This window comes from Stegodyphus dumicola, chromosome 5 (assembly GCF_044657685.1).
Source record: "Stegodyphus dumicola isolate Sdum_Otavi_A_Nest chromosome 5, ASM4465768v1".
Lineage (NCBI taxonomy): Eukaryota > Metazoa > Arthropoda > Arachnida > Araneae > Eresidae > Stegodyphus > Stegodyphus dumicola.
The window spans coordinates 190,613,615-190,636,439 of record NC_140772.1 but is presented as its reverse complement, the minus strand read 5'-3'; the positions used below and the strand labels follow the sequence as shown (position 1 = coordinate 190,636,439).

Sequence of the window (22,825 nt, the reverse complement as noted above, 5' to 3'; positions counted from 1 at the left end):
CGCCGCGACTTTCCCCGCAGAGCAGCGTGAAATCGATAAACAGATTTCCGAATGGTTAGAGAAACAAAGGATATGCCTTTATCCATTTTTTTGCAGCAATTCCACTTTTTGTTTGATGGACATCGAAACATACTTTCGCTTTGGCAGCTCCAGCATCGGAAATTCTATTTGACATAATCGAAAGTTCAAGCTTACTTTTATAAAATTGCTCTAACAGTCTGCAAAAAATAATAAGCCGGATCCAATTCGAAAATTAAGGAACAATGCAATCTGCAACATTAACTGAAATAGATCATTTTAGCTTAGCTTATACCGTCCGTTATACATTAAACGCACATGCGTAAACGTATTATGCGCATGCGTAAACGCCTACGTGCAGAAAGTTTGTAGCTTTGAGGTCCGGATTATGGGTATCCAGTTTAATGACTTTTGACAGAAGTATGTTTAAACAAGCATATATTTAATAAAAATACAATAAAACCTTTAAAGAAATAAAACAATAATAAGATTTTCACAATGGCCGAGAGCTATACGATAGAAGACTGTTACAAACACGTATAGATAGCTACAAATCACCAATTCCGGAACATACAGGAGAATGCTGAAGGATGGCAGGCAGAGGGAGAAAAGTAGGTACTACAGTCAAAAGTTGTTAATTCGGACACCCATAATCTGGACCTCAAAGCTAAAAACTTTCTGCGCAGGCGCTGCGTTAACACATGCGCATAGGCATTTACGCGTGTGCGTAAGACCGTTTACCACTGCGCATATGCGTGTGTGCAAGCGCAGAATAAGTTTTCGCATGCGTGTTTTATGTATAACGGACGGTATAATCTAAAATTATCTAATTATCTATTTCAGTTAATGTTGATGATTGCGTTGTTCCTTAATCTTCGAATTGGATCCGGCTTATTATTTTTTGCAGACTGTAAGAGCAATTTTATAAAAGTAAACTTGAACTTTCGATTATGTCAAATAGAATATCCGATTCTGGAGCTCCCAAAGGATAGTACAAAACGAAAGTATGTTTCGATGTCCATCAAACAAAAAGTGGAATTGCTGCAAAAAATGGATAAAGACATGAAGAATGTGACAGAGAGGTTAGTGAAAACGAAAAAATTTCGATTGACAAGTTAGTCGGTATTCTCGGCACAACAATTGACGGGACTTGAACAGCGGAACTTTGTAACTGAACAAGAAATTGTGTCTGTTTATAGAATTAAAGAGAAAGTATTATCACATAAAACGAAGCAACTTAAACAACTTACATTGAAAGAAATGTTTAATAATAAAGTAAACAAATAAATATTAAGCTTTTTTTTGTAAATTTTGATACGCCAAAGTCCCGACGAGTCCGGATTAATGACTTTTGACTGTATCTGTCTCCAGAACAGCCACCGTCGTCATGGTATCTGACGAATGCCGGTTGCTATATCAACAGGGTCAATGTATTTCACAAAGGGGTGAGCCATGGCTAAAAATAAGAACAAAACAGAAGAATTTCTATTGTTGGAGGTTGGCAAACTGAAAAGAGTGCCAGAATGGCAATAACTTCAGACTATGAAAGACTGCTAGAACTGCAACACTGCAGCATTCTGATTCATATTATGCTCAATAGATGGCCGCACGGTTTGCTAACAAGCGACCAGAATAACTAATGCTGATAGCATAGTGTTTCCTGGGCAAAGTCAGTTTATGCAGTTCTTTACCACACATGTGCCAATAATTAGTTCTAGCAAGTACAAGTAGACATGAAAGAGGCACCAGTCCATCATTAATTAGCCAAAAGGTAATGACTGTATCCACTAGCCATCTTGAGCACAGTCACCCAACAGCTGCTATGAGCATGAACTTCAGATGCCCAACTATGTGCAAGTCCACAGCAAATGGCAGAGGTGCCATCTTCAGCATCCAGTGGGCACCTCAGGAATGACCAGCTCTAATATTTATTTGGTTTAAGAAAGGATTAAATTACTTATACAGTACAAAGTCCGTAATCCGGACGTCCATTATCCAGAATGATCTATAATTCGGACCTCAAAGCCACAAACTTTTTTTTTGTATGCTTCACACATGTGCGTTTAATGTACAGTCAAAAGTCGTTAATCCGGACTCGTCGGGACTTCGGCGATTCCGAATTATCGATTTTTCCGGATTATAGATCATCAGCTTAAATCTCGTAAGATGGCATGATGCAGAAATTCTAAAATTAAAAATATGAAACCGTAATTTATGAAATAAAGAACAATTATGATATAAAGGGTATCAAAATTTACAAAAAAAAAGTTTAATATTTATTTGTTTACTTTATTAAACATTTCTTTCAATGTAAGTTGTTTAAGTTGCTTCGTTTTATGTGATAATACTTTCTCTTTAATTCTATAAACAGACATAATTTCTTGTTCAGTTACAAGTTCCTCTGTTCAAGTCCCGTAATTGCTGTGCCGAGAATACCGACTAACTTGTCAATCGAAATTTTTTCGTTTTCATTAACCTCTCTGTCACCTTCTTCATGTCTTTATCCATTTTTTGCAGCAATTCCACTTTTTTGTTTGATGGACATTGAAACATACTTTTGTTTTGTAGATCCTTTGGGAGCTCCAGCATCGGAAATTCTATTTGACATAATCGAAAGTTCAAGTTTACTTTTATAAAATTGCTCTTACAGTCTGCAAAAAATAAGCGGGATCCAATTCGAAGTTTAAGGAACAACGCAATCATCAACATTAACTGAAATAGATAATTAGCCATCCGTTATACATTAAACACGCATGTGAAAATGTATTCTGCGCTTGTGCACACGTATATGCGCAGTCGTAAAGGTCTTACGTGCACGCGTAAACGCCTATGCGCATGTGTCAATGTGGCGCATGCGCAGAAAGCTTTTAGCTTTGAGGTCCGGATTATGGGTGTCCGAATTAACGGAAGGTATAAGCTAGGCTAAAATTATCTTTACTTATTCTAAGGCATTTCAGTTAATGTTGCAGATTGCGCTGTTCCTTAATCTTCTAATTGGATCCGGCTTATTATTTTTTGCAGACTGTTAGAGCAATTTTATAAAAATAAGGCTTGAAACTTCGATTATGTCAAAAAGAGTTTGCAATTGTGGAGCTGCCATACCGCTTCTGATAGTGCAGAAAGTGACAGAGAGGTTATTGAAATTGAAAAAATTTCAATTGACAAGTTAGTCGGTATTATTGACACAGCAATTACAGGACTTGAACAGTGGAACTTTGTAACTGAACAAGAAATTATGTCTGTTTATAGAATTAAAGTATTATCACAAAAAACGAAGCAACTTAAACAGCTTACATTGAAAGAAATGTTTAATAAAGTAAACAAATAAATATTAAGTTTTTTTTTTTTTTTTTTTTTTTTTTTTGGTGCAAATTTTGAAACCCTTTAGATCATAATTGCTTTATTTCATAAATTACAGTTTAATATTTTTAATTGTATAATTTATGCATGCCATCTTACCAGATTTAAATTAATGATCTATAATCCATAGAAACCCCTAATTCGGAATCGCTGAAGTCTCGACGAGTCCGGATTATGGACTTTGTATTATATTTACATTGCTGCCATGGTATATTGAATATATTAATTCGCTCTTAATTGTATAGTGATACCTAAAATTTATTCGTACATAAGACAGTGCTAGTTACAGCCATTTACTGTCATAATACAAATAATTTTAAATAATTAATACAATCCTAATGCAATTATTAATAAATTAAATAAATTACAGTAGTAAATATTATTCTAAAACTTTATCTCATTTAAGAATTATAGTAGCATTTTAACAATGCTTTTAATGTTCTTACTTGACACAAGTCCTGTTAATTTTCTTAATTAAGACTGGAATTTTAATGATAAGTCATTTAGATGCCCAGGCAATATTTTAGAGGTACAGAATTACTTGGTCACTGGACACTGAAAGACATAGTGGTCTAGGTCTGTCCATTCCCCACATGTGCAAATACTAGCAGGAGAAAAATGTGGAGAAGGAACCGTGACTTGTTATAAACTGAGTACGAAATGGGTTGAAGCTTGGTAGTTTCTTTCTGAAAGAACTCATGTTCTACTCACTTCTGACACAGAATCCCATACTTGTTGTCAGCACTTCAGTGTTATTTTCTTCAATTTGTACTTTAGATGACAGCACAGCCAAGGTATGTTGACAAATAAATCTATTTGCATTTGAGTTGCTTGCTTTACAAGTTCACATCCTTCTCATTTCCTTGGTGGCCAAAGTGACCTTTTATCTAGAATATTGTGCAGTTGATTTCATTTTGGGTTAGGATTTTATTAATATCCTGTGCTATTGGCAAGAAGTTCATTAGATTCTTGATAGCCAAGAGTACTTATTGCTTGGCTGTGGTGAAAACTTTCCCGTTCTTCAAGCTTAATTTAATTCCCCAGTAAATTTCTGCTTGGAAAATGCTATTGCTGTTCAAAAGGTACCCCTGTCATGCAGTGGAATTTCCTAGAGATACTTCAATCCAGAAACTTACAATTAGTTCCAATAGTAAGTTTAATCTTTGGAAAAAAAAAAAAAAAAAAAAAAAAAAAAAAGAATATAATAATGCGAAAGTGCAGCACTCTTCAGAATAAATTAATGATGTTAATTCTTTTCTTAATTCAGCTAATAAATTTATGATTCTGAATTCTTCTTAACTCCTTTCTTGGATTCAAGAAAAATTGTAATAAAAAATGTGCATTTAATGAACTTGAGAGCAGGAAAGTAATTAAGTAAATCAACTGGTTCATATTTAAATAGGTTTTGCTGATGATTATTTTGTCATTATGCTGTGTCAAACTTAAAATGAGAAGTAGAATTTTGATTGAAAAGATGGTGACAAATGATAGTTTACGAAAATTAGCAGTTGTAAGAATGAAAGTAAAGTTAAGAATATATTTTTAACCAACACAAAGAAGGCAAACAAAATTTTATTATTTTAACATAACATTTTAAAACTATACTTTTTGATGTGCTTCATAGTCTAAAGTTAGCAAAAACAATTTTCTTTTTGAAATGAACTTTTAACTTTTAATAGCTGATTTCTAACCTCTCCTAGATGTTCACTCGAGGGAAGTAACTCATTCACCTTGTCTTTGCCCTGGCTCAGCACACATAATTTTTTTTTTTAAAATTGTTGTCTTCTTTATGCTGTTGCCTCTTTGCTTGGCCAGGGGTAATGTCAAATACTGGGAATTTTATGAGCATGAAATTTTTCTGATTTTTCTGGATGTAAGCAAAAGTTCAGGTCATTTATTGCTTTCAAATAGATCTTTTAAAATATGCCAAGATATGAAAAATAAACAATGATTATAGCTTTACAGACAAATCTGAACCTTCTTTTTTACAGTCAAAATTCGACTTTTCTTACCTTCATATAAACTTAAATCCCCTTTAATGTCAGCTTTGTTATATTCAAAATTTCTTTTTTCTATTTTATAACCAGAAATTTCTTATGCTAATTTATCATAAAAGTAAATTATAGCTTTACAGACAAATCTGAACCTTCTTTTATTTTACAGCCAAAATTCGACTTTTCTTACCTTCATATAAACTTAAATCCCCTTTAATGTCAGCTTTGTTATATTCAAACTTTCTTTTTTCTATTTTATAACCAGAAATTTCTTATGCTAATTTATCATAAAAGTAAATGAAACTATGTGTCTGAAATTAACTTGCAATTAAGTAATGTTACATACCAATATACTTTTACTAATCTTAGCACAGTACTACATTTCACAGTAAAAATTTGACTTTTCTTTCCTTCACATAAAATCCCCTTAAATGTCAGCTTTGTTGTAATCAAAATTTCTTTTTTCTATTTCATAACCATAAATTTCTTATGTCAATTTACCATAATAAATGAAAATATATCCCTTATATTAATCCATAATTAAGTAATGTTACATACAAATATACTTTTACTAATGTTAGCACAGTACTGCCAAGTTTGGAAAGAAGTAATTTTTTCTGAGCATCAGTAATAATCTACAAATACGCTCATATAAAAAATATTTTTATGGTATTACAGGTAATTTAACATTAAAGGTATCAATTTATGTGTAAAGGCAATACTTTGGTTCCAAATATTTCAGTTTTTAAAACTACCACCCTGAGCTCTCAGAAATTTGCAAATATAAAGCATTATAACATATAATTTTCAGAATACTCTAGTTCAATTTTTTTTTTTTTTTCCATTTCTCACAGCTCTTTCATTTAAAAAAAATATGAAGTCTTTCTAAGCTTATTGATGGTGACACTAATACAGTTCTGATAACAGTAACAATGAACTTTTCATCATGCAAATATTACTCATACTCGTAGCAATACATTTTACAAGGCTATTAATAATAAAATCAGTCTAAATATTTTCTTACAGCAGCAACAGTTGGCTTCCTGCAGGTATCAGCAGCAGGAGGATGAAGTATGTGAGCTCCAAAAAATATCACGGGTTCATTACAAACTTTTGCCCTGAAAAAACTAAATGTAAATATCAATTACATACATACATATATATAAAAGCAAATCAGGATTTTCTGGATTTAATATTACATATACTAACCTAATACTTGGAACAAGAATACTGTTAATACCACCAAGTTTCACATTGATCTTTAAACATAAATTTGACAGGGTTTGTGGTGAAGTTTTATTTACATTTTTGGCCTGTACACATTGAGTGGCTATTCCCAAAACAGTATCTCCTACACGTTTCACTTCCGCTGTAATGGTAATTAAAAAAAGATAAAATAAAAACCTGCAGTAAGTATCAAATGATTTTTAGAGATATGTGTGTATATATAAACACACACACTGAAGTACAAACCATAACAATACATAAAATTAAAATGCTTCAGTATTAGACTACTGAAATAAAAATTGTTTTCAGTTAATATGAATTTTATGGGCAGCATTTAATAATACAAATATGAGAAATTGTTTAATAATTGTGTACTTAACTAGGAACAATCAATAAATTAGCCCAAAATAAAAACTAAAATATATTTATTTATGAATCAATAAAATGATGATTTACATAATTACAAAAATACTTCAAATTAGAAATTTTTGATTCATTTCAATTTTAAAAAGTTATAGCCAGTATGATCAGAAATTTTATTTTCTACAGGCCATAGTGAAAATACTTCCACATAATTATCAAAGATAATTTATGAAAACATTGCTAAAAAGTTTGGATTTGGCAAGGCATTCAAATATAATATGGTACAAAGTCTAAGGACTCATCAGGACTTTGGCAATTCCGGATTTGGGAACTTCCTAGACTTTAAAATCACTAGTTTAAATAATAAGTTGACATGAAGAAATCACAAAATTAAAAATCTCAATAGCTGTTTATGAAACAATGAAGCATGTATAATCTTAGGGAATTAAAACCTACAACAAAAAAAAAAAGTTAGCTATTTATTTGTTTGTTTTATTAAACATTTCTTCCACAGTTAAGTTGCTTCATTTTTTGTGTTGATACTTTCTCTTTAATTTTACAGATAGGCATGATTTTTTGTTCAGTTACAAAATCTTGTAATTACAGTGTTGAGAATTCCCAATAAATTGTCAATAATTTTTTGTTTGTTTGTTCTCAACAACCTCCCTATCACTTTCTTCATGATCAGATGCAAAATTTTCTGCATTTGGACCTATACTATTGAATTTGTCATCTGTTAGTTGATTATTAGGGCATTATCATCGTAATGGAACACTTCTGCTATATCATCTTCATTTATTATCACTCCTCCACATTTCTTCACAGATTCTATTAACTGCAAAATTTCACTTTTTGTTTGTGATACCGAAAATCTTTCACATTTGTAGCTATCATCATAAATCTTCGTGAGCATCCGCTAAACACCACTGGCAACTAAAGACATGTTGTTCTGCTAAAATAAGTCTTACTCCTATCATCGCTTGAGGAAATTAAGCCTGAACTATATAAGTTTTCCTATTTATTATACTTACATCTATTTCCCGCATATGCTTAACGCTTATCTGAGTCCCGATGAAATAAATTCTCACACAATGGAACACTTCTGTTTTATCATCTCCATTTATTACCACTTCTCCACATTTCTTCACAAATTCCATTAAGAGGAAATTTTATTTTTTGTGAAAGGGCATACAGCAGGAATGGCCAAACTTTCAGTAAGAACTGCATGTTAAAATTCAAGAAACCTGAAGAGCTGCAAGTAGATTTACCAAAATCTGCAACTAAAGATTTATATAATTTTAAAAGCACTAAAATAGTTTTTGAATGGAAAGAAATATGTCAACTAATTTAACAATGATAGTTCATTTTATAATTGTGTAGTTAAAAATATAAATAATTCTTCAGAAAAGTATGTTTTCCACAACTGTTTTAAACTTGTATATGATGTACATAGTAATTTTTCTTCTTATATTAAGTAATTTTATTTCTTATATAAGTTATTATATATTCTTATTTATATTATATTTTCTTTTACAGGGTTCATACACATTTCTGCACAAGGAAATTAAGTACTAAGGACTTTTAAGAACCATTGATGAAAAAAATTAAGGACTATGACCAAATGCAAACTGAATAAATTCTATTAAAAATATTATATCTATGCTTGAACGTGAGTGGGATACATTATTATTAAACATAACTTAATTAACATAATTATTAATATTTTGAGAATAAAATTAATTTTATGAAATTTATCAAGTAGCATTAAATATTTTACACTCATAATAACTGGACACATCTGAAAGAAGATAAGTGATATTTTAGTTACGTTTTACTAACAGTTAACTTTTTTTTTTAATGTCTCATTTTGTCACATACTTGCTCAGACTAGAGATTTAGTAAGTAGATTTTATGTCAAGCAGCATAGGTTAAAATGAGCATTAAAATCATAATCAGCATGATTCTGACGCTGTTAGTGTCGTAGCTTCATGTAGAGTTTCTGGGGTTGTAACTCAGTTAATATACTTTAAGGTCCTAAAAAGCCACTAAAGCATTAGCAGTGATAAGTTGTTTTGCATCAAGTCTCACTAGATGCAAAGAATAAGTTTTGCATGAATTTTTATATTTTTGTGTTTTACCTTGGGACCACGGTAAAGGTTTAACACGTTGAGCCCAGCACCGAATCTGCTGTCCTTTCCGTTCAACCGACGGCAATATTGCGATCAAGCAGTGCAATATTGCTGACTTAAATTATTCATAAATTATACAAAAAGGAAGGAGAGGCATATAAAGTCCGAAAGTATTGTTTGAAATGTTATGATGACAATTCAAAACCATTTGGATACAAGATAGACAAAAATGTTACCAAAATAGTTGTTTCGTATTGTAATATGTGTAAAGCTAAGCCGTAGTTTTGTTTAGAATGTTTCAATAAATTTCATTAAAACTACATTTGATGACATTTCATTGAGACTATACTTATTTTTTAACTTTAATACTGTCGGTCCTGGCGACCGACGCCAGCCAAACGAAAATTCCGGTGCTGGTTCCCAGGGACCGACGCTGGGATCAGCATGTTAACGAAAGGCAATAACTTGCTTTAATATAGAGAGATAAATTTTAAGAGAATGCATTTAGCTATAATTAAATTAGGTATTAGATAACCTTAGTCATTATGGATTTACATGGCCACTATTAAATTAAATTAATTTTTTTAATAATATTTTTAAAAAAACCCTATTAATATCGCAATCTCATAAAATTTCACAGTTTAAAATACAGGCAATTTATGACATTGATTTTTAAACAATATTAGGATAATTACATATTAAAAGCTACAAAACATAAAACTCAACAACAAAGCAGCTTTCTTTAGACGATTTCGCTGTCACATCGAAGGTGACGTTTTTTTTAATATGGAACACATCGTATCCGGATGAGTTGTAATCTATCCGAACGAAATAATGAGTTGTAATTGTATCCGAACGAAATAAAGAGTTGATCTCGCAAGAAATCTACGATGATGACATGCATTTTTAATGAATTTTTAATGCATTTTTAATGAGTTTTTCAATTTATACTGAAAAATATGGATGAAACTCGTAAGGCGAAAGTTAAGCTCAGGATCATACACGCTGTGTATGATCCTGTAGATGATTGATCCCATCCAATATTTTTCATTTTATTTGAAAATTCTTTACAAAAATGCATGATTGCAAACATTTTATTTTTCTGTGTAAATTATTATTATTACTTTCTTTCTGTCTATAATTTTTTTTAAAAAATTATTACTATAATTTTTTTCCTGTTTAATTACTTTTGTATTTAAGAATAAATTTATTGAAAAAGCTGGAAATATTGTATTGGTATTTGCTTCAAATGCTGATTTTCTTTCCAAACTTCATTAATAAATTTTACTAAAACATCAAATCAATATCAAGAATCTGCTGTTTTTTTTTAACAGTAAAAATATTACTTTAAAGAAAAAAAGAAAAAATTATTTTCACTTATTTAAGAATAGTCACAATAGTCAATTCAATGGTGTAAGCTTTGTATAAGTAATAAAAGATTAATCTTTTGAGAAAGTGCTCTTATGAATTCCAAGAAGGAAAAAATGTAGTGAAATATGCTTAAAACAGTCAAGAGTCTAGGCAGTTTTGTCTCCTGTTGAAGTTCTGTTTTTTAATTACATTCTCCATGAAAGGAATTTACTTTTAATGAAACTGAATAGCACACATAATTCGTAACATAGACTATAATTTAATGAATAGTATTTATTATTATTATCCACTCTTTATTACTATCATTTGAATGGAATTTTGATCATTAAATTAATGCTATTTCTCTGGTAGAAATTCCTGGATAAGGTATGAATGTTTATAATTTTGATGTATTTGAAGACTTGGGTACCTAAAATTTGTCAATGTGAAATTACTTTTGAGATCTGGTCATAAATAGAAATGACAGCATATGTTGAAATTAAATTCAGGGGTGCGGCTTATACATGCAAATTATTAGAAATAGATGTATACAACACAGCAAAATGTATTTAATGATTGAGCTTAAAATACATTGTTGGGTGAACGTTTCCTAGTATCTTACTAGTTATGGTTGCTGGTCATTGTGACCAGTTGTGGGATACTAGTACTAGTGATAATTGATACTGGTAGTGCAGCAAACTACTATAGTGATCGACAGGGGCAGTGAATAAGGAGTGCTAAGCACACATGTTTCACTGTCATAGAAACATGTTCCTTTTGATTAAAAATTTAAAATAATAATAATAATAATAATAATGTATGGTAGGTACTGTTTTTAGCTTAACTGCTTTCACACCTGCATTAGATACAGATCTTATCCTCAAGATTTTTTTTAAATTAGGCATATTTAGAATATCGTATTTCTCCTAAGAGAAATTATATATAAAAATTGAAGAAGGTTTTATATATATAAATATGCATGTGCATGTTTATAGTATAGAGAGTACTACAGTACAATGCAGAAATATTCCATACTGCTTTGCACAGAAATATATGTGCCAACCAAGTATTGGTCTTTCAAAAAAATTTATCTAGACCATTTTGTTATTTTTCTTTTTTTACCTTCTTCTGTTATGTCTTGGCTTACAAGAAGGGCAGATAAAAGTGCATTCTGTTGAACCAGTAAAACTTTGTGGTGAGCTGAAAAGGCCATGATACAAAATAACGAAAACGAGCAGAGTGAGCGCGAGAAATCAATTGAGCTAGAAAACAGCGCACGAAAGGTGTAGACAGATCCACGCATGCGCAAATTTAGCTTCTCTCATTGGCCACAGCTTAGGCCCCTGTCTCGCAGGTGTGAACGGATGTCCCGTTTTTTATGCCCTTATGGCTATGCCTCTATGCGCTTTACGACCACGTCTGAACGCAGCTTTAAGGACTCTTAATGACTGTACGAACCCTGTTTTAGTAAGTGTAAATTACATAGTTTTCCTCCAGTTCTCAGTTTTTTTCTTATTCTAATTACAACTGTCAATTAATTTTAAACTGAAAAAGAGTGAAGCAAAGATATTTACAATAACACTCTACTGAAAAACTATATATCAATATCCAAAAATCATTTAAAACAAGCAGTTAACGTAATACCATTTTTGCATAAATATAACAGCTTAGCTTTTCTACATAATTAAAGTTTATCAGATCTTTTTTTTTTTTTTTTTTTTCTTTGACAACTCAGTTGCTTGATGGAATGTTTGTGTAACAAGTTACTTTTTTCTTCACCACTACATGGCAGATTATTATATTTCATACAAATTATCCTAAATATATATACATGTGCCAAGCATAGGTAAGATCATCCAGACCAGAAGGGGGAAATTTATTTATTGTAATTTAAAACTTGAAAATGCTTATAACTAAAAAGTAATTATAATATGTTAATTAAAAGAATAAAAATGATTAAAATATGAACAATATTAATTAACATTTGATTAGAATAATAAGTGTGATCACAAAATATTCCCCTTATTTCATTAGAAGCAGTTAAAAAAATCAAAACTTAATGCTTTGAATGCACATTAAATATCAAATACAAAAATTATTTAAAGATGACACTAGATATTAATACAATACATGTGATATTCCAGTAACACAAAATAGAATATTTAAATTTTTAATTTACATTTTAAAAAGGTTATATATTAATACATAAGTGTATCTCAATCACTTGTTTTATTAAAAAATATATTACGCAATAAAGCATTCAATATAACACACAATAACAGAATGAAAACAAATAAAATATATTATTACTCTTTAAATACTTTAAAATATCAGTACAAAAATTTGCCGAAAGATTATTAAAAAATTCAATAAGAAGGAAACTTCTTTAATATAACAACATTTTAAAAAAAAAATGTTGACTTGATGTTCTGGCTAAATCATTAACTGTATCATCACTTTCTATTTGGTTTAATGAACCAGTTCCATATTTCACCAAAATAAATGCTTCTAAATTTAATTGAGCAAGTACTGCATAATCGATATTTCACATATTTTAATTTTGAAAATGACCTTTCACAAATTACTAAAGATATTGGTAACATAAAGCAACTATTTATAAGCTAAAAGAAGAGTTGGATAGGCTTCTTGGTACATATCATCATCTTCTTGGTACATATCATTATCTTCTTGGTATCAGTGTATAGCAACATCACAAACAATTTTTGTAACTTTTACATATAGTTGTTTGATTCTCTCCTTAAAGTTTATTTTTCTTCAGATGATCCATTTTCTTTTTCTTTTGATACATCTACATCTGAAAAGCAAAAACCTAATGACCATTCCTACATTTGTCAATGAACTCGTTCTAGATGATGTGAAAGTGATGTGATTAAGTGAAAATGGTATTTAACTGCTGCTGGAGAAGATAAGGAATCATTCTTGTATATACTCTTATAAGTTATTGGAAAGCCTGCTGATTTAAGTGAATTTGATAGAGGGCAGATTGCAATAACCTGAAGATTTGGAACGAGTATCTCCAAAACTGCATGACTGGTGGGTTGCTCACAATCTATTGTTGTTGTCATTTATGAAAAATGGATAAATGATGGTGAAATCAGCAGCAGATGCCAAGGTGTTGACCATCCACATGTCATCAAAGGAAAAGAACATTGGAAACTGTCCCACTTGGTATACCAAAATCAGCACCAGATGCTGGTTTAGCTGACAGCCCAATGCAATCCAAGTGTATTAGAACATACAGTTCAGTGGATATTGTGAATATGGGACTGTGCAGCAAATGTCCTACTCATGTGCCTCTGCTGACCAAGCGTCATTGTCACCTATGCCCACAGTGGGTGGGGAAACATCAAGATTTGACCATGGATAAGTGGAAAAATGATAATTTCTCATTCATCCGATGAAGTAACTTTTTTCAACCAACAAGGCCTGGAAGTTGGCATACCAGGACAGAAACATGTTGATGGTTCTGTCCCGGTATGCCATCTTCCAGACGAACAGTTGCTCCCCTCAGCAGATGATACACAGGGGTGGTGGCAGTATTATGCTTTGGGGGACATTCTCATGGATGGCTCATCATAATTATAGTTAAGAACATCATGAAAATTTCCAAAAGAAGTCCAGAACTTTACAGTAACATGAGATTCTGAGTGAATGAAAGGCATTGGAACAGGGTGAAAAAGTTCAGTTTCTTACAAAAGTTGCCAATGCTGGGTAAATCCAATGTTGCTATCAAGAACTATAACCAGCAGCATGATGCATATCAGTTCAGATACCCAGTGCTTTTTTCTTCTTTTTTTAAAATTTTAAACCACTTCTGTAATGGAATTATTATAGAATATCTTGGAGTTTAAATAATACCAGAGCAGTGTTTTTTCCATAGAAAGTCCTCCCCACAGGCTGATAGCCCTCATATGCTTTGCCATAAATCAACTAAACCAAACCAAACTATCAGTGTACCCTTAGTTGTGGTAGAACAGACCATGAAAGCAGCGGATTATCTGAACATAACTGCGGATCAGTTGCACTCTCACATGGTGTCTATCATCCCAACTGGAAGTGAAATCTTCCAGCAAGACAACGTCCCATGTCACAAGGCTCAAATTGTCACAAACCAAACAAATACAGATTTGTTGAACACACAATATTGCATTATACACCATAAAAAAATGATGAAACCCTCAGTGTTGTATGTATGTATGTACACACACAAACAAAAAAAAATTTTTTAATGTTACTCAGAATTAATTAAAATTTTGGAAGATCCTAAGTCCTTAAAAAACAGACAGGAACGTTACTGCTCATTATATATATATATAGGGTTCGCTCAAAGTGTATATATACATACATATACATAATACACTTCGAGCGAACAACTTGAGGGGTGTGTGTATGTATATACACACACACACACCTCAAGCAAACCTACCAGAGCCAATCAAAGTGAGGAACAACATAAAAACTAAATCATTAGGTAAGCTTTATTTTTCCCAGTACAAGTTATAACTAAGTATATTCTTTATGCCATTTCATAAGATATGAGGTATGCTATTAAAGGAGGCTGTAGTTTATGCATTATCTTTTTTGCAGTTTCCTATTCCAAAAATAATAAATTACCAAGTTAGTGACAGAAATGGTACAAAGTTGAAACTTTTTAAAATTATTGTATATAAAACTTCATTTGAAAGAATGAAATTTTTAAGCTTGTTAGTATAGCATGTTAGTTCTTAAAATAGCATGCTGTAGTACAATTTGTTTCAAATCAAAATAATATTTCAAAAATAAAATAATTATTTATTTTGATATGAGGACATTTTGAGATTCCAAACAGCAGTTTACTTACGCCTGATATAAGGCTTATATGCATATCATCCACAATAGCAGAACACACATCATAATTATAGTTAAGAACATCATGAAAATTTCCAAAAGAAGTCCAGAACTTTACAGTAACATGAGATTCTGAGTGAATGAAAGGCATTGGAACAGGGTGAAAAAGTTCAGTTTCTTACAAAAGTTGCCAATGCTGGGTAAATCCAATGTTGCTATCAAGAACTATAACCAGCAGCATGATGCATATCAGTTCAGATACCCAGTGCTTTTTTCTTCTTTTTTTAAAATTTTAAACCACTTCTGTAATGGAATTATTATAGAATATCTTGGAGTTTAAATAATACCAGAGCAGTGTTTTTTCCATAGAAAGTCCTCCCCACAGGCTGATAGCCCTCAAATGCTTTGCCATAAATCAACTAAACCAAACCAAACTATCAGTGTTAAATCAAGAGAAAGATGACTCCACACAAACAGAAAATGACACAACATGATATTATTACTATAATACTTTTAAGCAATCATTTCATACAGTCCCATGTGGTGAGACCTTATCTTGTATTCAAATGACACCTTTTCACCTTTCTCCAGGCCTTGCAAAATGTCTAGTCACAAATTTACATCTCACCTGGCCACAAATTTAGATTGAATTTGGTGAACTTTTCTCTGGACAGAATTAGACATTTGTATGCATTCATTGCAGGCAGCATTTCTGCATGTAACCTAGGCAACCTTACACAATATTATCCTATAGTGGATTTAGACTGCTCTTGATGTAATACATGAGTTACTGATTCTGCAGTAGTTCTCTGTTTTCCTTATTGCTTTGCTCATGACCTTGACTGATTTCATCATTATTCTACCACTTTTTCTAGGTTAGAGAACTTATTTTACTTTTTTTTTTTTTTTTTTTTTGTAACAGTATGACTCGCCACATATGATGTGCAGCAACTATAACATTGATAAATTTTAAGAACTTTATGATTCTTCTCAAAAGGTTATAAACAGAAAAAAAAAAAAAAAAAAAAAAAAAAAGGTTGTAACACTTTTTTTTAAATATTCAAATATCCATTAAATTTTAATATGTACACAATATACCATACCATAAACTGTAGTCTTTCCTGGCAGCACCACAATTATAAGCTGCAAATCATTGAACTGATTCATTAGGTACCTAAACATGGGTTCAACTTGATCAGCATTTGTTGCATACTTGCAAAAGCAAGGCTGCCCACATATGGGCATTCCAGCATCATTACTTATCTTCTGAAGCTGCTGGATAAATGATCTACAAAAAATTTTCTTTTATTAATTCTTGAAAGGTACATGTTTATTAATAATATTTTTAAATAAAAAGTTTTAATTTATTTCTATCTTAAAAAAGACCAATTTGTTATTTAGACATAGTAGACAGCAGAAGTGCTATTGCTTTTTCGGGAAATAATACATTTTAAATTAAATATTAAAATCAATCACCATAAATGAAGAAGCTGTTAGAAAACTATCATTATGTGATATTTCTTGCTATCAATATAAAGAGAATTCAAAATATGAAAATACTTCAAAGCATCCTCTTGGCATGAACGATGAGAGGCAAAACATGCTATTGCCCACACTTTGATTTCAATCCCAGTATGAAACTGCTTGCCACGCATATCCCACACTCCCAGATGAGGTATAGCTTGCTCTCTAGTCTAAAAGACATAAAAAACAATGATATTAAAATTATCAAATATTAGCTGTTATAAAGTAATAAAATAAAACACACTAATTCCAATTTTATGCCATAAGGTAAATAAATATACTGGCCACGAGTTGCCAAAATTTTTATATAAAACAGACCTGAGTTTCCTTGTTTGCCCCCTACTTTTCTATGCTAACAATGGGCAATTTTCTATGATAATACTGGGCAATTTCTATGATAATAATGGGTAATATATTTTTGTAATTTCACCTTCTTTAATTATTATTGCATGTTAAAATAGCTTTTATGATGGATTCAGAGTGCAAGTCCGAGGGCAGTGAATAAAACAAAACTTTTTTTCACAAAGTAAGAAATAAAATAATCTGCAATACAGTACAAAGTCCCTAATCTGGACTCGTCGGGACTTCGGCGATTCCGGATTAGGGGTTTTTCTAGATTATAGATCATCAATTTAAATCTGGTAAGATGGCATGCAGAAATTATACAATTAAAGATATGAAACCATAATTTATGAAATAAAGAGCAATTATGATCTAAAGGGTATCAAAATTTACACACACAACACAAAAAAAAAAAAAAAAAAGGCTTAATATTTATTTATTTACTTTATTAAACATTTCTTTCAATGTAAATTGTATAAGTTGCTTTGTTTTTTGTGCTAATACTTTCTCTTTAATTCTATAAACAGACATAATTTCTTGTTCCGTTACAAAGTTCCAATGTTCAAGTCCCGTTCAAGTTGCTGTGTCGAGAATACCGACTAACTTGTAAATCGAAATTCTTTCGTTTTCAATAATTTGTTCTCTGTCACTTTCTTTACTATCAGAAGCGCGCATGTGTAAATGCTTTACACACATGCGTAGCGGAAGCGTGCATCAAACGCGCATGCGTAAACGTTTTATGCGCATGCATAAATGCATTACGTGAATGCGTAAGTTTGTGGCTTTGAGGTCCGGATAATTGACATCCGTATTACGGACTTTGTACTGTATATGATTTTAATGTGATTTTTATGCTGTGATGGTCAGAAAAGATGGTAAAGCTATTTTCACGAAAACACTATAAAACTATTTTTTAGAACAGCTTTCACGGATTTTTAATAATTCTTTTTATGTTGATATTTATCTTAAAACCCAATGCAAGGGATTTGATATATATAGTAACAAAAAGTATTTTTTTAAATTTAAAATCTGGGTGTACTACAGGAGAACTGGATATCAGTGAACAGGATATAAAATGTTGACCACCATGTAAAATTTGAGGGAATGTATGTCACACATATGTCAAGCAAAAAAACTGCTTGCTGTTAAAAGTGTTTTGCAGTTTTAAATCCAGGCTAGAACATGAAAGAAATAATAATTTTTTTTTAAAACCTTTAACTACCTTTTAACTGTTTAAATAAATACAAATTAGAGAACTTGATAGCAGGAAAAAAAAGAAAAACACCTTTATTTTCATTTTTCTTAAAGTCTGAAAAATTATGGAGCTGCCACTTCACAAAAATAAATAGTTTTTAGAAACAACATAGGAGGGGCTACACACTCCCAGCGAAAACGATTAGGAAACATTCTCTTTTAAATGAAGTGGAAACCTGGCAGTTCTTTCACTGGGTGTAATAGCACAGGGATTGTTCCCTCCAGAGATTTGCACTGAGGTGGTGAGCCTGCATCATCCTTAGGCATGGAAATTTTCAATGATTGCTCTGTGTTGTCATTTAGAATAAACCATGGTTTTAGTCTATCAACTGATACTCTTTTGGCAGTTCCATTAATTTCTATATGAACGTAATTTGGTGCTTGGTGTTTAGTAACATAAGGACCAAGATATACTGGTTGTAAAGATGAAGTGGTTATGTTATTGGAAACAAACGCCATGAGTAGTCATTACAGAAGGTTTCATGACATGAACGATACTTTGTAGCCTCTGAACAAAATCTGAATATGTGCGTAACATTAGGGATCTTTGTAACAAACTCTACAAGTAAACAGAGGGGACTTCGATAAAGAATCTCAGCTGAAAAGTATCCTATACTTTTTTTCACAGCAGCACATAATCCAAAAAACAAATGGTACAGCATCTACTCAAAATCCATACTGCTGTAAATGGCACTTCAAGCTAGCTTTTATAGTTTTGTACTGCTGCTAAATTAATCCATTCAATTGTGGATGGTATGTAGTAGTCCTACTTATCTGAAAGCCAAAATATTTGCTCAATGATAAGAAAAGTTCACTTTCAAACTATCATCCTTCACATACAATATGACGAGGTATTCCAAAATGACATATTCAGTCGAAATCATCCTTTTGCAACTGTTTCTGCTGTTTGATCTATTATAGGAAGTGCTTCAAACCATCTTGAAAAATGATCAATCATCGTTAGCAAATATCTGAAGTTTTAGTATGTAGGTAAAGGGTCCAACAATATCAATGTGAATGTGTTGAAAACGTCTGAGTGAAAGTCCATTAGATCTGATTGTGTATGTCTTTGATTATTGGCATTCCAGATATACCTCACACCATAATCGACAATCTTTATATTTTGCCAAATGAATCTTTGCATGATTAGTTTCTTGGTGCTTCTAATCCTTGGATGTGATAGGGCATGAGTAGAGGATAGGTTATTTAATTACAGCAAAGCCTCGAGGGCTATCTGCCTAAGGAGAGGAATGCCTTCGTGGAGGACTTTCTAAGGAAAACTGGCTCATATACATGTTAACCACGAAAACACCCATGCAGCCAGCCCATTCACAGGATTCGGACCGAACTACCAGTGTTCAGCTACTTTACCGCTCGGCCGCTGGTGTGCCACGAGTAGAGGAAAAAATCTGCCAAGAAAAATTTGAGGGAATGTATGGGTGCTTACTGTTGGTAGGACATCAAAATAGATAATTTCTTGGTGGCAGAAATGAGAATCTGAACCATTTTTAGCCTTGGATTCTTTTTCAATATTGTTAAACCTTCATCATCTTGAAATTCGGCTATAGCTACATAATAAATTGGAGACGGTGTAGAAATTATGTTAATTCTGAAAAGAACACTGATTACAACATTTTTTTTCTCCCGTGACACATCAAATATTCATTGACTATTGGGAACATAATTCAACTTTCTTGCTTGTTTAGAGGAGGCATTGTGGAAATTTTGCTGAAAAGCAAAAGTAACAGATTTATGGTCCATGTAAATCATGAAAGATCCTTTTCTTAATATGTATCTAAAATTCTTCATTGCAGTGTACATGGACAAAAGTTTCTGGTCATATGCACTGTTGTTATCGATCATGTGTATCAAGTTATGGAACATGAGAAGAATCTTAATGGATGCATCTTTCCATGTTCATTTTAATGTATGAAAGTCCTTATTTTAAATGCGAATGCAGGAGCATTCGCATTTGAAAAATACATTAGTGTTAAATGAGGCATGGACAAGCATAGCAGCATGAGAAAGAGCATTTTTGAGGTTTCTGAATGCGTTAGATCTAGGTTAGAGGTATTTTTGCTGATTTTGCTATTTCTGCTCAGTAATGAGGTTATAGGCCGTTGAAGTTTGGTGCAATTTGGAAAGAAAAGGTAACAAAAGTTAACCATTTCTAAGAACCTGCACAAGTTGGTGGCTAATGTGTGTTCAAGTATGCTTTGTATGGCATCAACTTTTGTCAAAAGAGGTCTAATTCCTTCAGCTGAAATTTCGTAACACAAACATTTAATTTTCGAAGTACCAAAAATACTTTTTGCAATATTGATACATAAACTATAGTCATTTAACCTTTAAAAAAAAACTATGTTAAGTGCTCACAGTGGACCTTTCATCAGGAAAAGGTTGTCTAAATAGCAGAATGCAAAATCTAGACTTGATGATACCACATTCATGAATCGTTGAAATGTCTGTTCCACGTTGCGTAAATTAAAACCATGAAAGGAAATTCAAACAGGCCAAAGAGTTAAAATGGCTGGTTTTGGAATGTCAGCTCTGTGCACTGAAATTTATTGATAAGTTCTTACTAAATCTAAGGATGAAAATTTTTTCTTTCTGTGAAGAATGGAACCACAATTGGTGAGAAATGGTACAGGATAGTGATCTGGGTTAAAGGGCCCTTTGTGATCTTCACACAGTCTTCATTCACTTGATTTCTTCAACTCTTTGAAGACCAAAATGGCCCAGATGGCCCTTCATTTAAACAACCACAACAGCACAAAATGGCCAATATTATGATGCTCTTTTCTTTCCTTCCCCTAAGGTATGCAGCAGCAGGTGCAGGTTCCCCAAATGTATCGTATCAGTTTAATGCAGACAGTTTGTCCTAAAAATTTATTTGTGGTTTATTAACTTTATTTATTAGAAAGCAGAAAGGATGTCATTTTAAATCTTCATGACTCTTTGTGTATTAATGATGGGGTGGGGAGGGAACTGATGTGAATCTGGAAAGGCATTTTGGGCGCTTTGGTATTTCAAGCATACAAGTTAGAGAAGCTTCAGTTTTCAAAGAGTTGAGGTGAGATGTAGAGGACTGGCCCAACAACTTTTCAAAGGTCTCAAGGGACCTTGTAACATGAAATTGAATTCTGCTTTTATTTTTTCAGATGAAAGTCTTCTAGCTCAAGTGGCAACTGCATTCCTTTGGTTTCTATAACATGTTCAATGTTGTGACTCTTAATTTTATTATTGACAAGTGTTAGCTGCAGAGCCGGATTTAGACTTGATTAAGGTCCTAAGCTATTTGAGATATGGGGCCCTTTATAAGTCTGTTATATTTTAATTTTTTTGGGATCCTCCCCCAAGAAAGTGAGGGCCCTAAGCTATAGCTTGTGCAGTTAATATGTAAATCTTGCACTGGTTGGTTGTAATAGACCAGAAAATTGTTTAAGAATAGCTCCATACTGATTTTGTACTTATTGATTACTCCATGCTGATTTAGCAGGAAATACCAATAGAGTATAAAGAAATGATGCCAACAATAAATTTATGATTTTTACGGTCAACCAAAAGGTGGAAATAAGACAAAAAATCAATACCTATTATTGGTTTAATGATAGCTGCAATCACAAAAAGTGAATCAAATGCTCTTCAGTCTCAAATCTAATTTTAACAACTTTTGTGCGTAAGTTTTAATTTTGCTTCCATTTGAAGCAGAGTTCAAACTTGGCAACAGAACTCTTTTCTTCCCGCCATGGTGGAACCACAAAATTCTCTGCATCAGTATCAATTAAAAATTGGGTGGCAGTCTTTTTATCATCAATAAAACAATAACATAGCTCCACTGCTCGACTCTTTTTTATCTGCGAGAACCAGAGATTTAGTTTTCCCGCAACTGATGGTTGTTCTTGTTAAGCCAATTGCAACATTTAATGCATCTAAAAGCCTTATTGCTGAACCTCGAATGATAATAACATAGTGTACTGTGATGTCTATTACTACACCTGCTACTAGAATTGCTTCTAGAGTGGGATCCAAACTGTTGATGAACAGACTGCTTTCTATTCAGCTCGTTAACTAGCAATGATAATTCTAAAATTTTCTTCCATGGTTTAACCAAAATATTTTCATCACTGGAACATGCAACAGCAGCATTCCGATATGATACTGCTTTATTTCCCATATTTTATCAGCCATTTTTGAAAAAACATCACCACTGAGTGATAAAATGCTTGTCATTTCTAATGATAAACTTTGAAGCCTCAGAGTTTTAAGAAAAGGTTCATTCAGTTTATCAATAGCCAAATTCTTCATTGCACATAATAGCTGGGAAGATTTTTTTTATCACCCAAATCTATTTCAGTTAATAGTTTTTGAGTCTTTTGAGTTTTAATGTCCACAAAGTCAGAAATGAGCCTGTCT

At 32.1% G+C, this 22,825-nt stretch overlaps 1 protein-coding gene across 1 annotated transcript in view; it reads right to left on the bottom strand.

Moving 5' to 3' along the window:
- The window catches only part of LOC118204723 (protein argonaute-1-like), a 99,931-nt gene that overhangs the window by 18,680 nt on the left and 58,426 nt on the right, over nucleotides 1-22,825 (bottom strand). The window contains exons 13-16 of the mRNA XM_035377021.2: nucleotides 16,850-16,983; nucleotides 16,393-16,577; nucleotides 6,582-6,741; nucleotides 6,397-6,490 (exon numbers count right to left, since the gene is read on the bottom strand). Coding sequence (XP_035232912.1) covers nucleotides 6,397-6,490; nucleotides 6,582-6,741; nucleotides 16,393-16,577; nucleotides 16,850-16,983 — 573 coding nt within the window. The remainder of the gene's footprint in view (nucleotides 1-6,396; nucleotides 6,491-6,581; nucleotides 6,742-16,392; nucleotides 16,578-16,849; nucleotides 16,984-22,825) is intronic.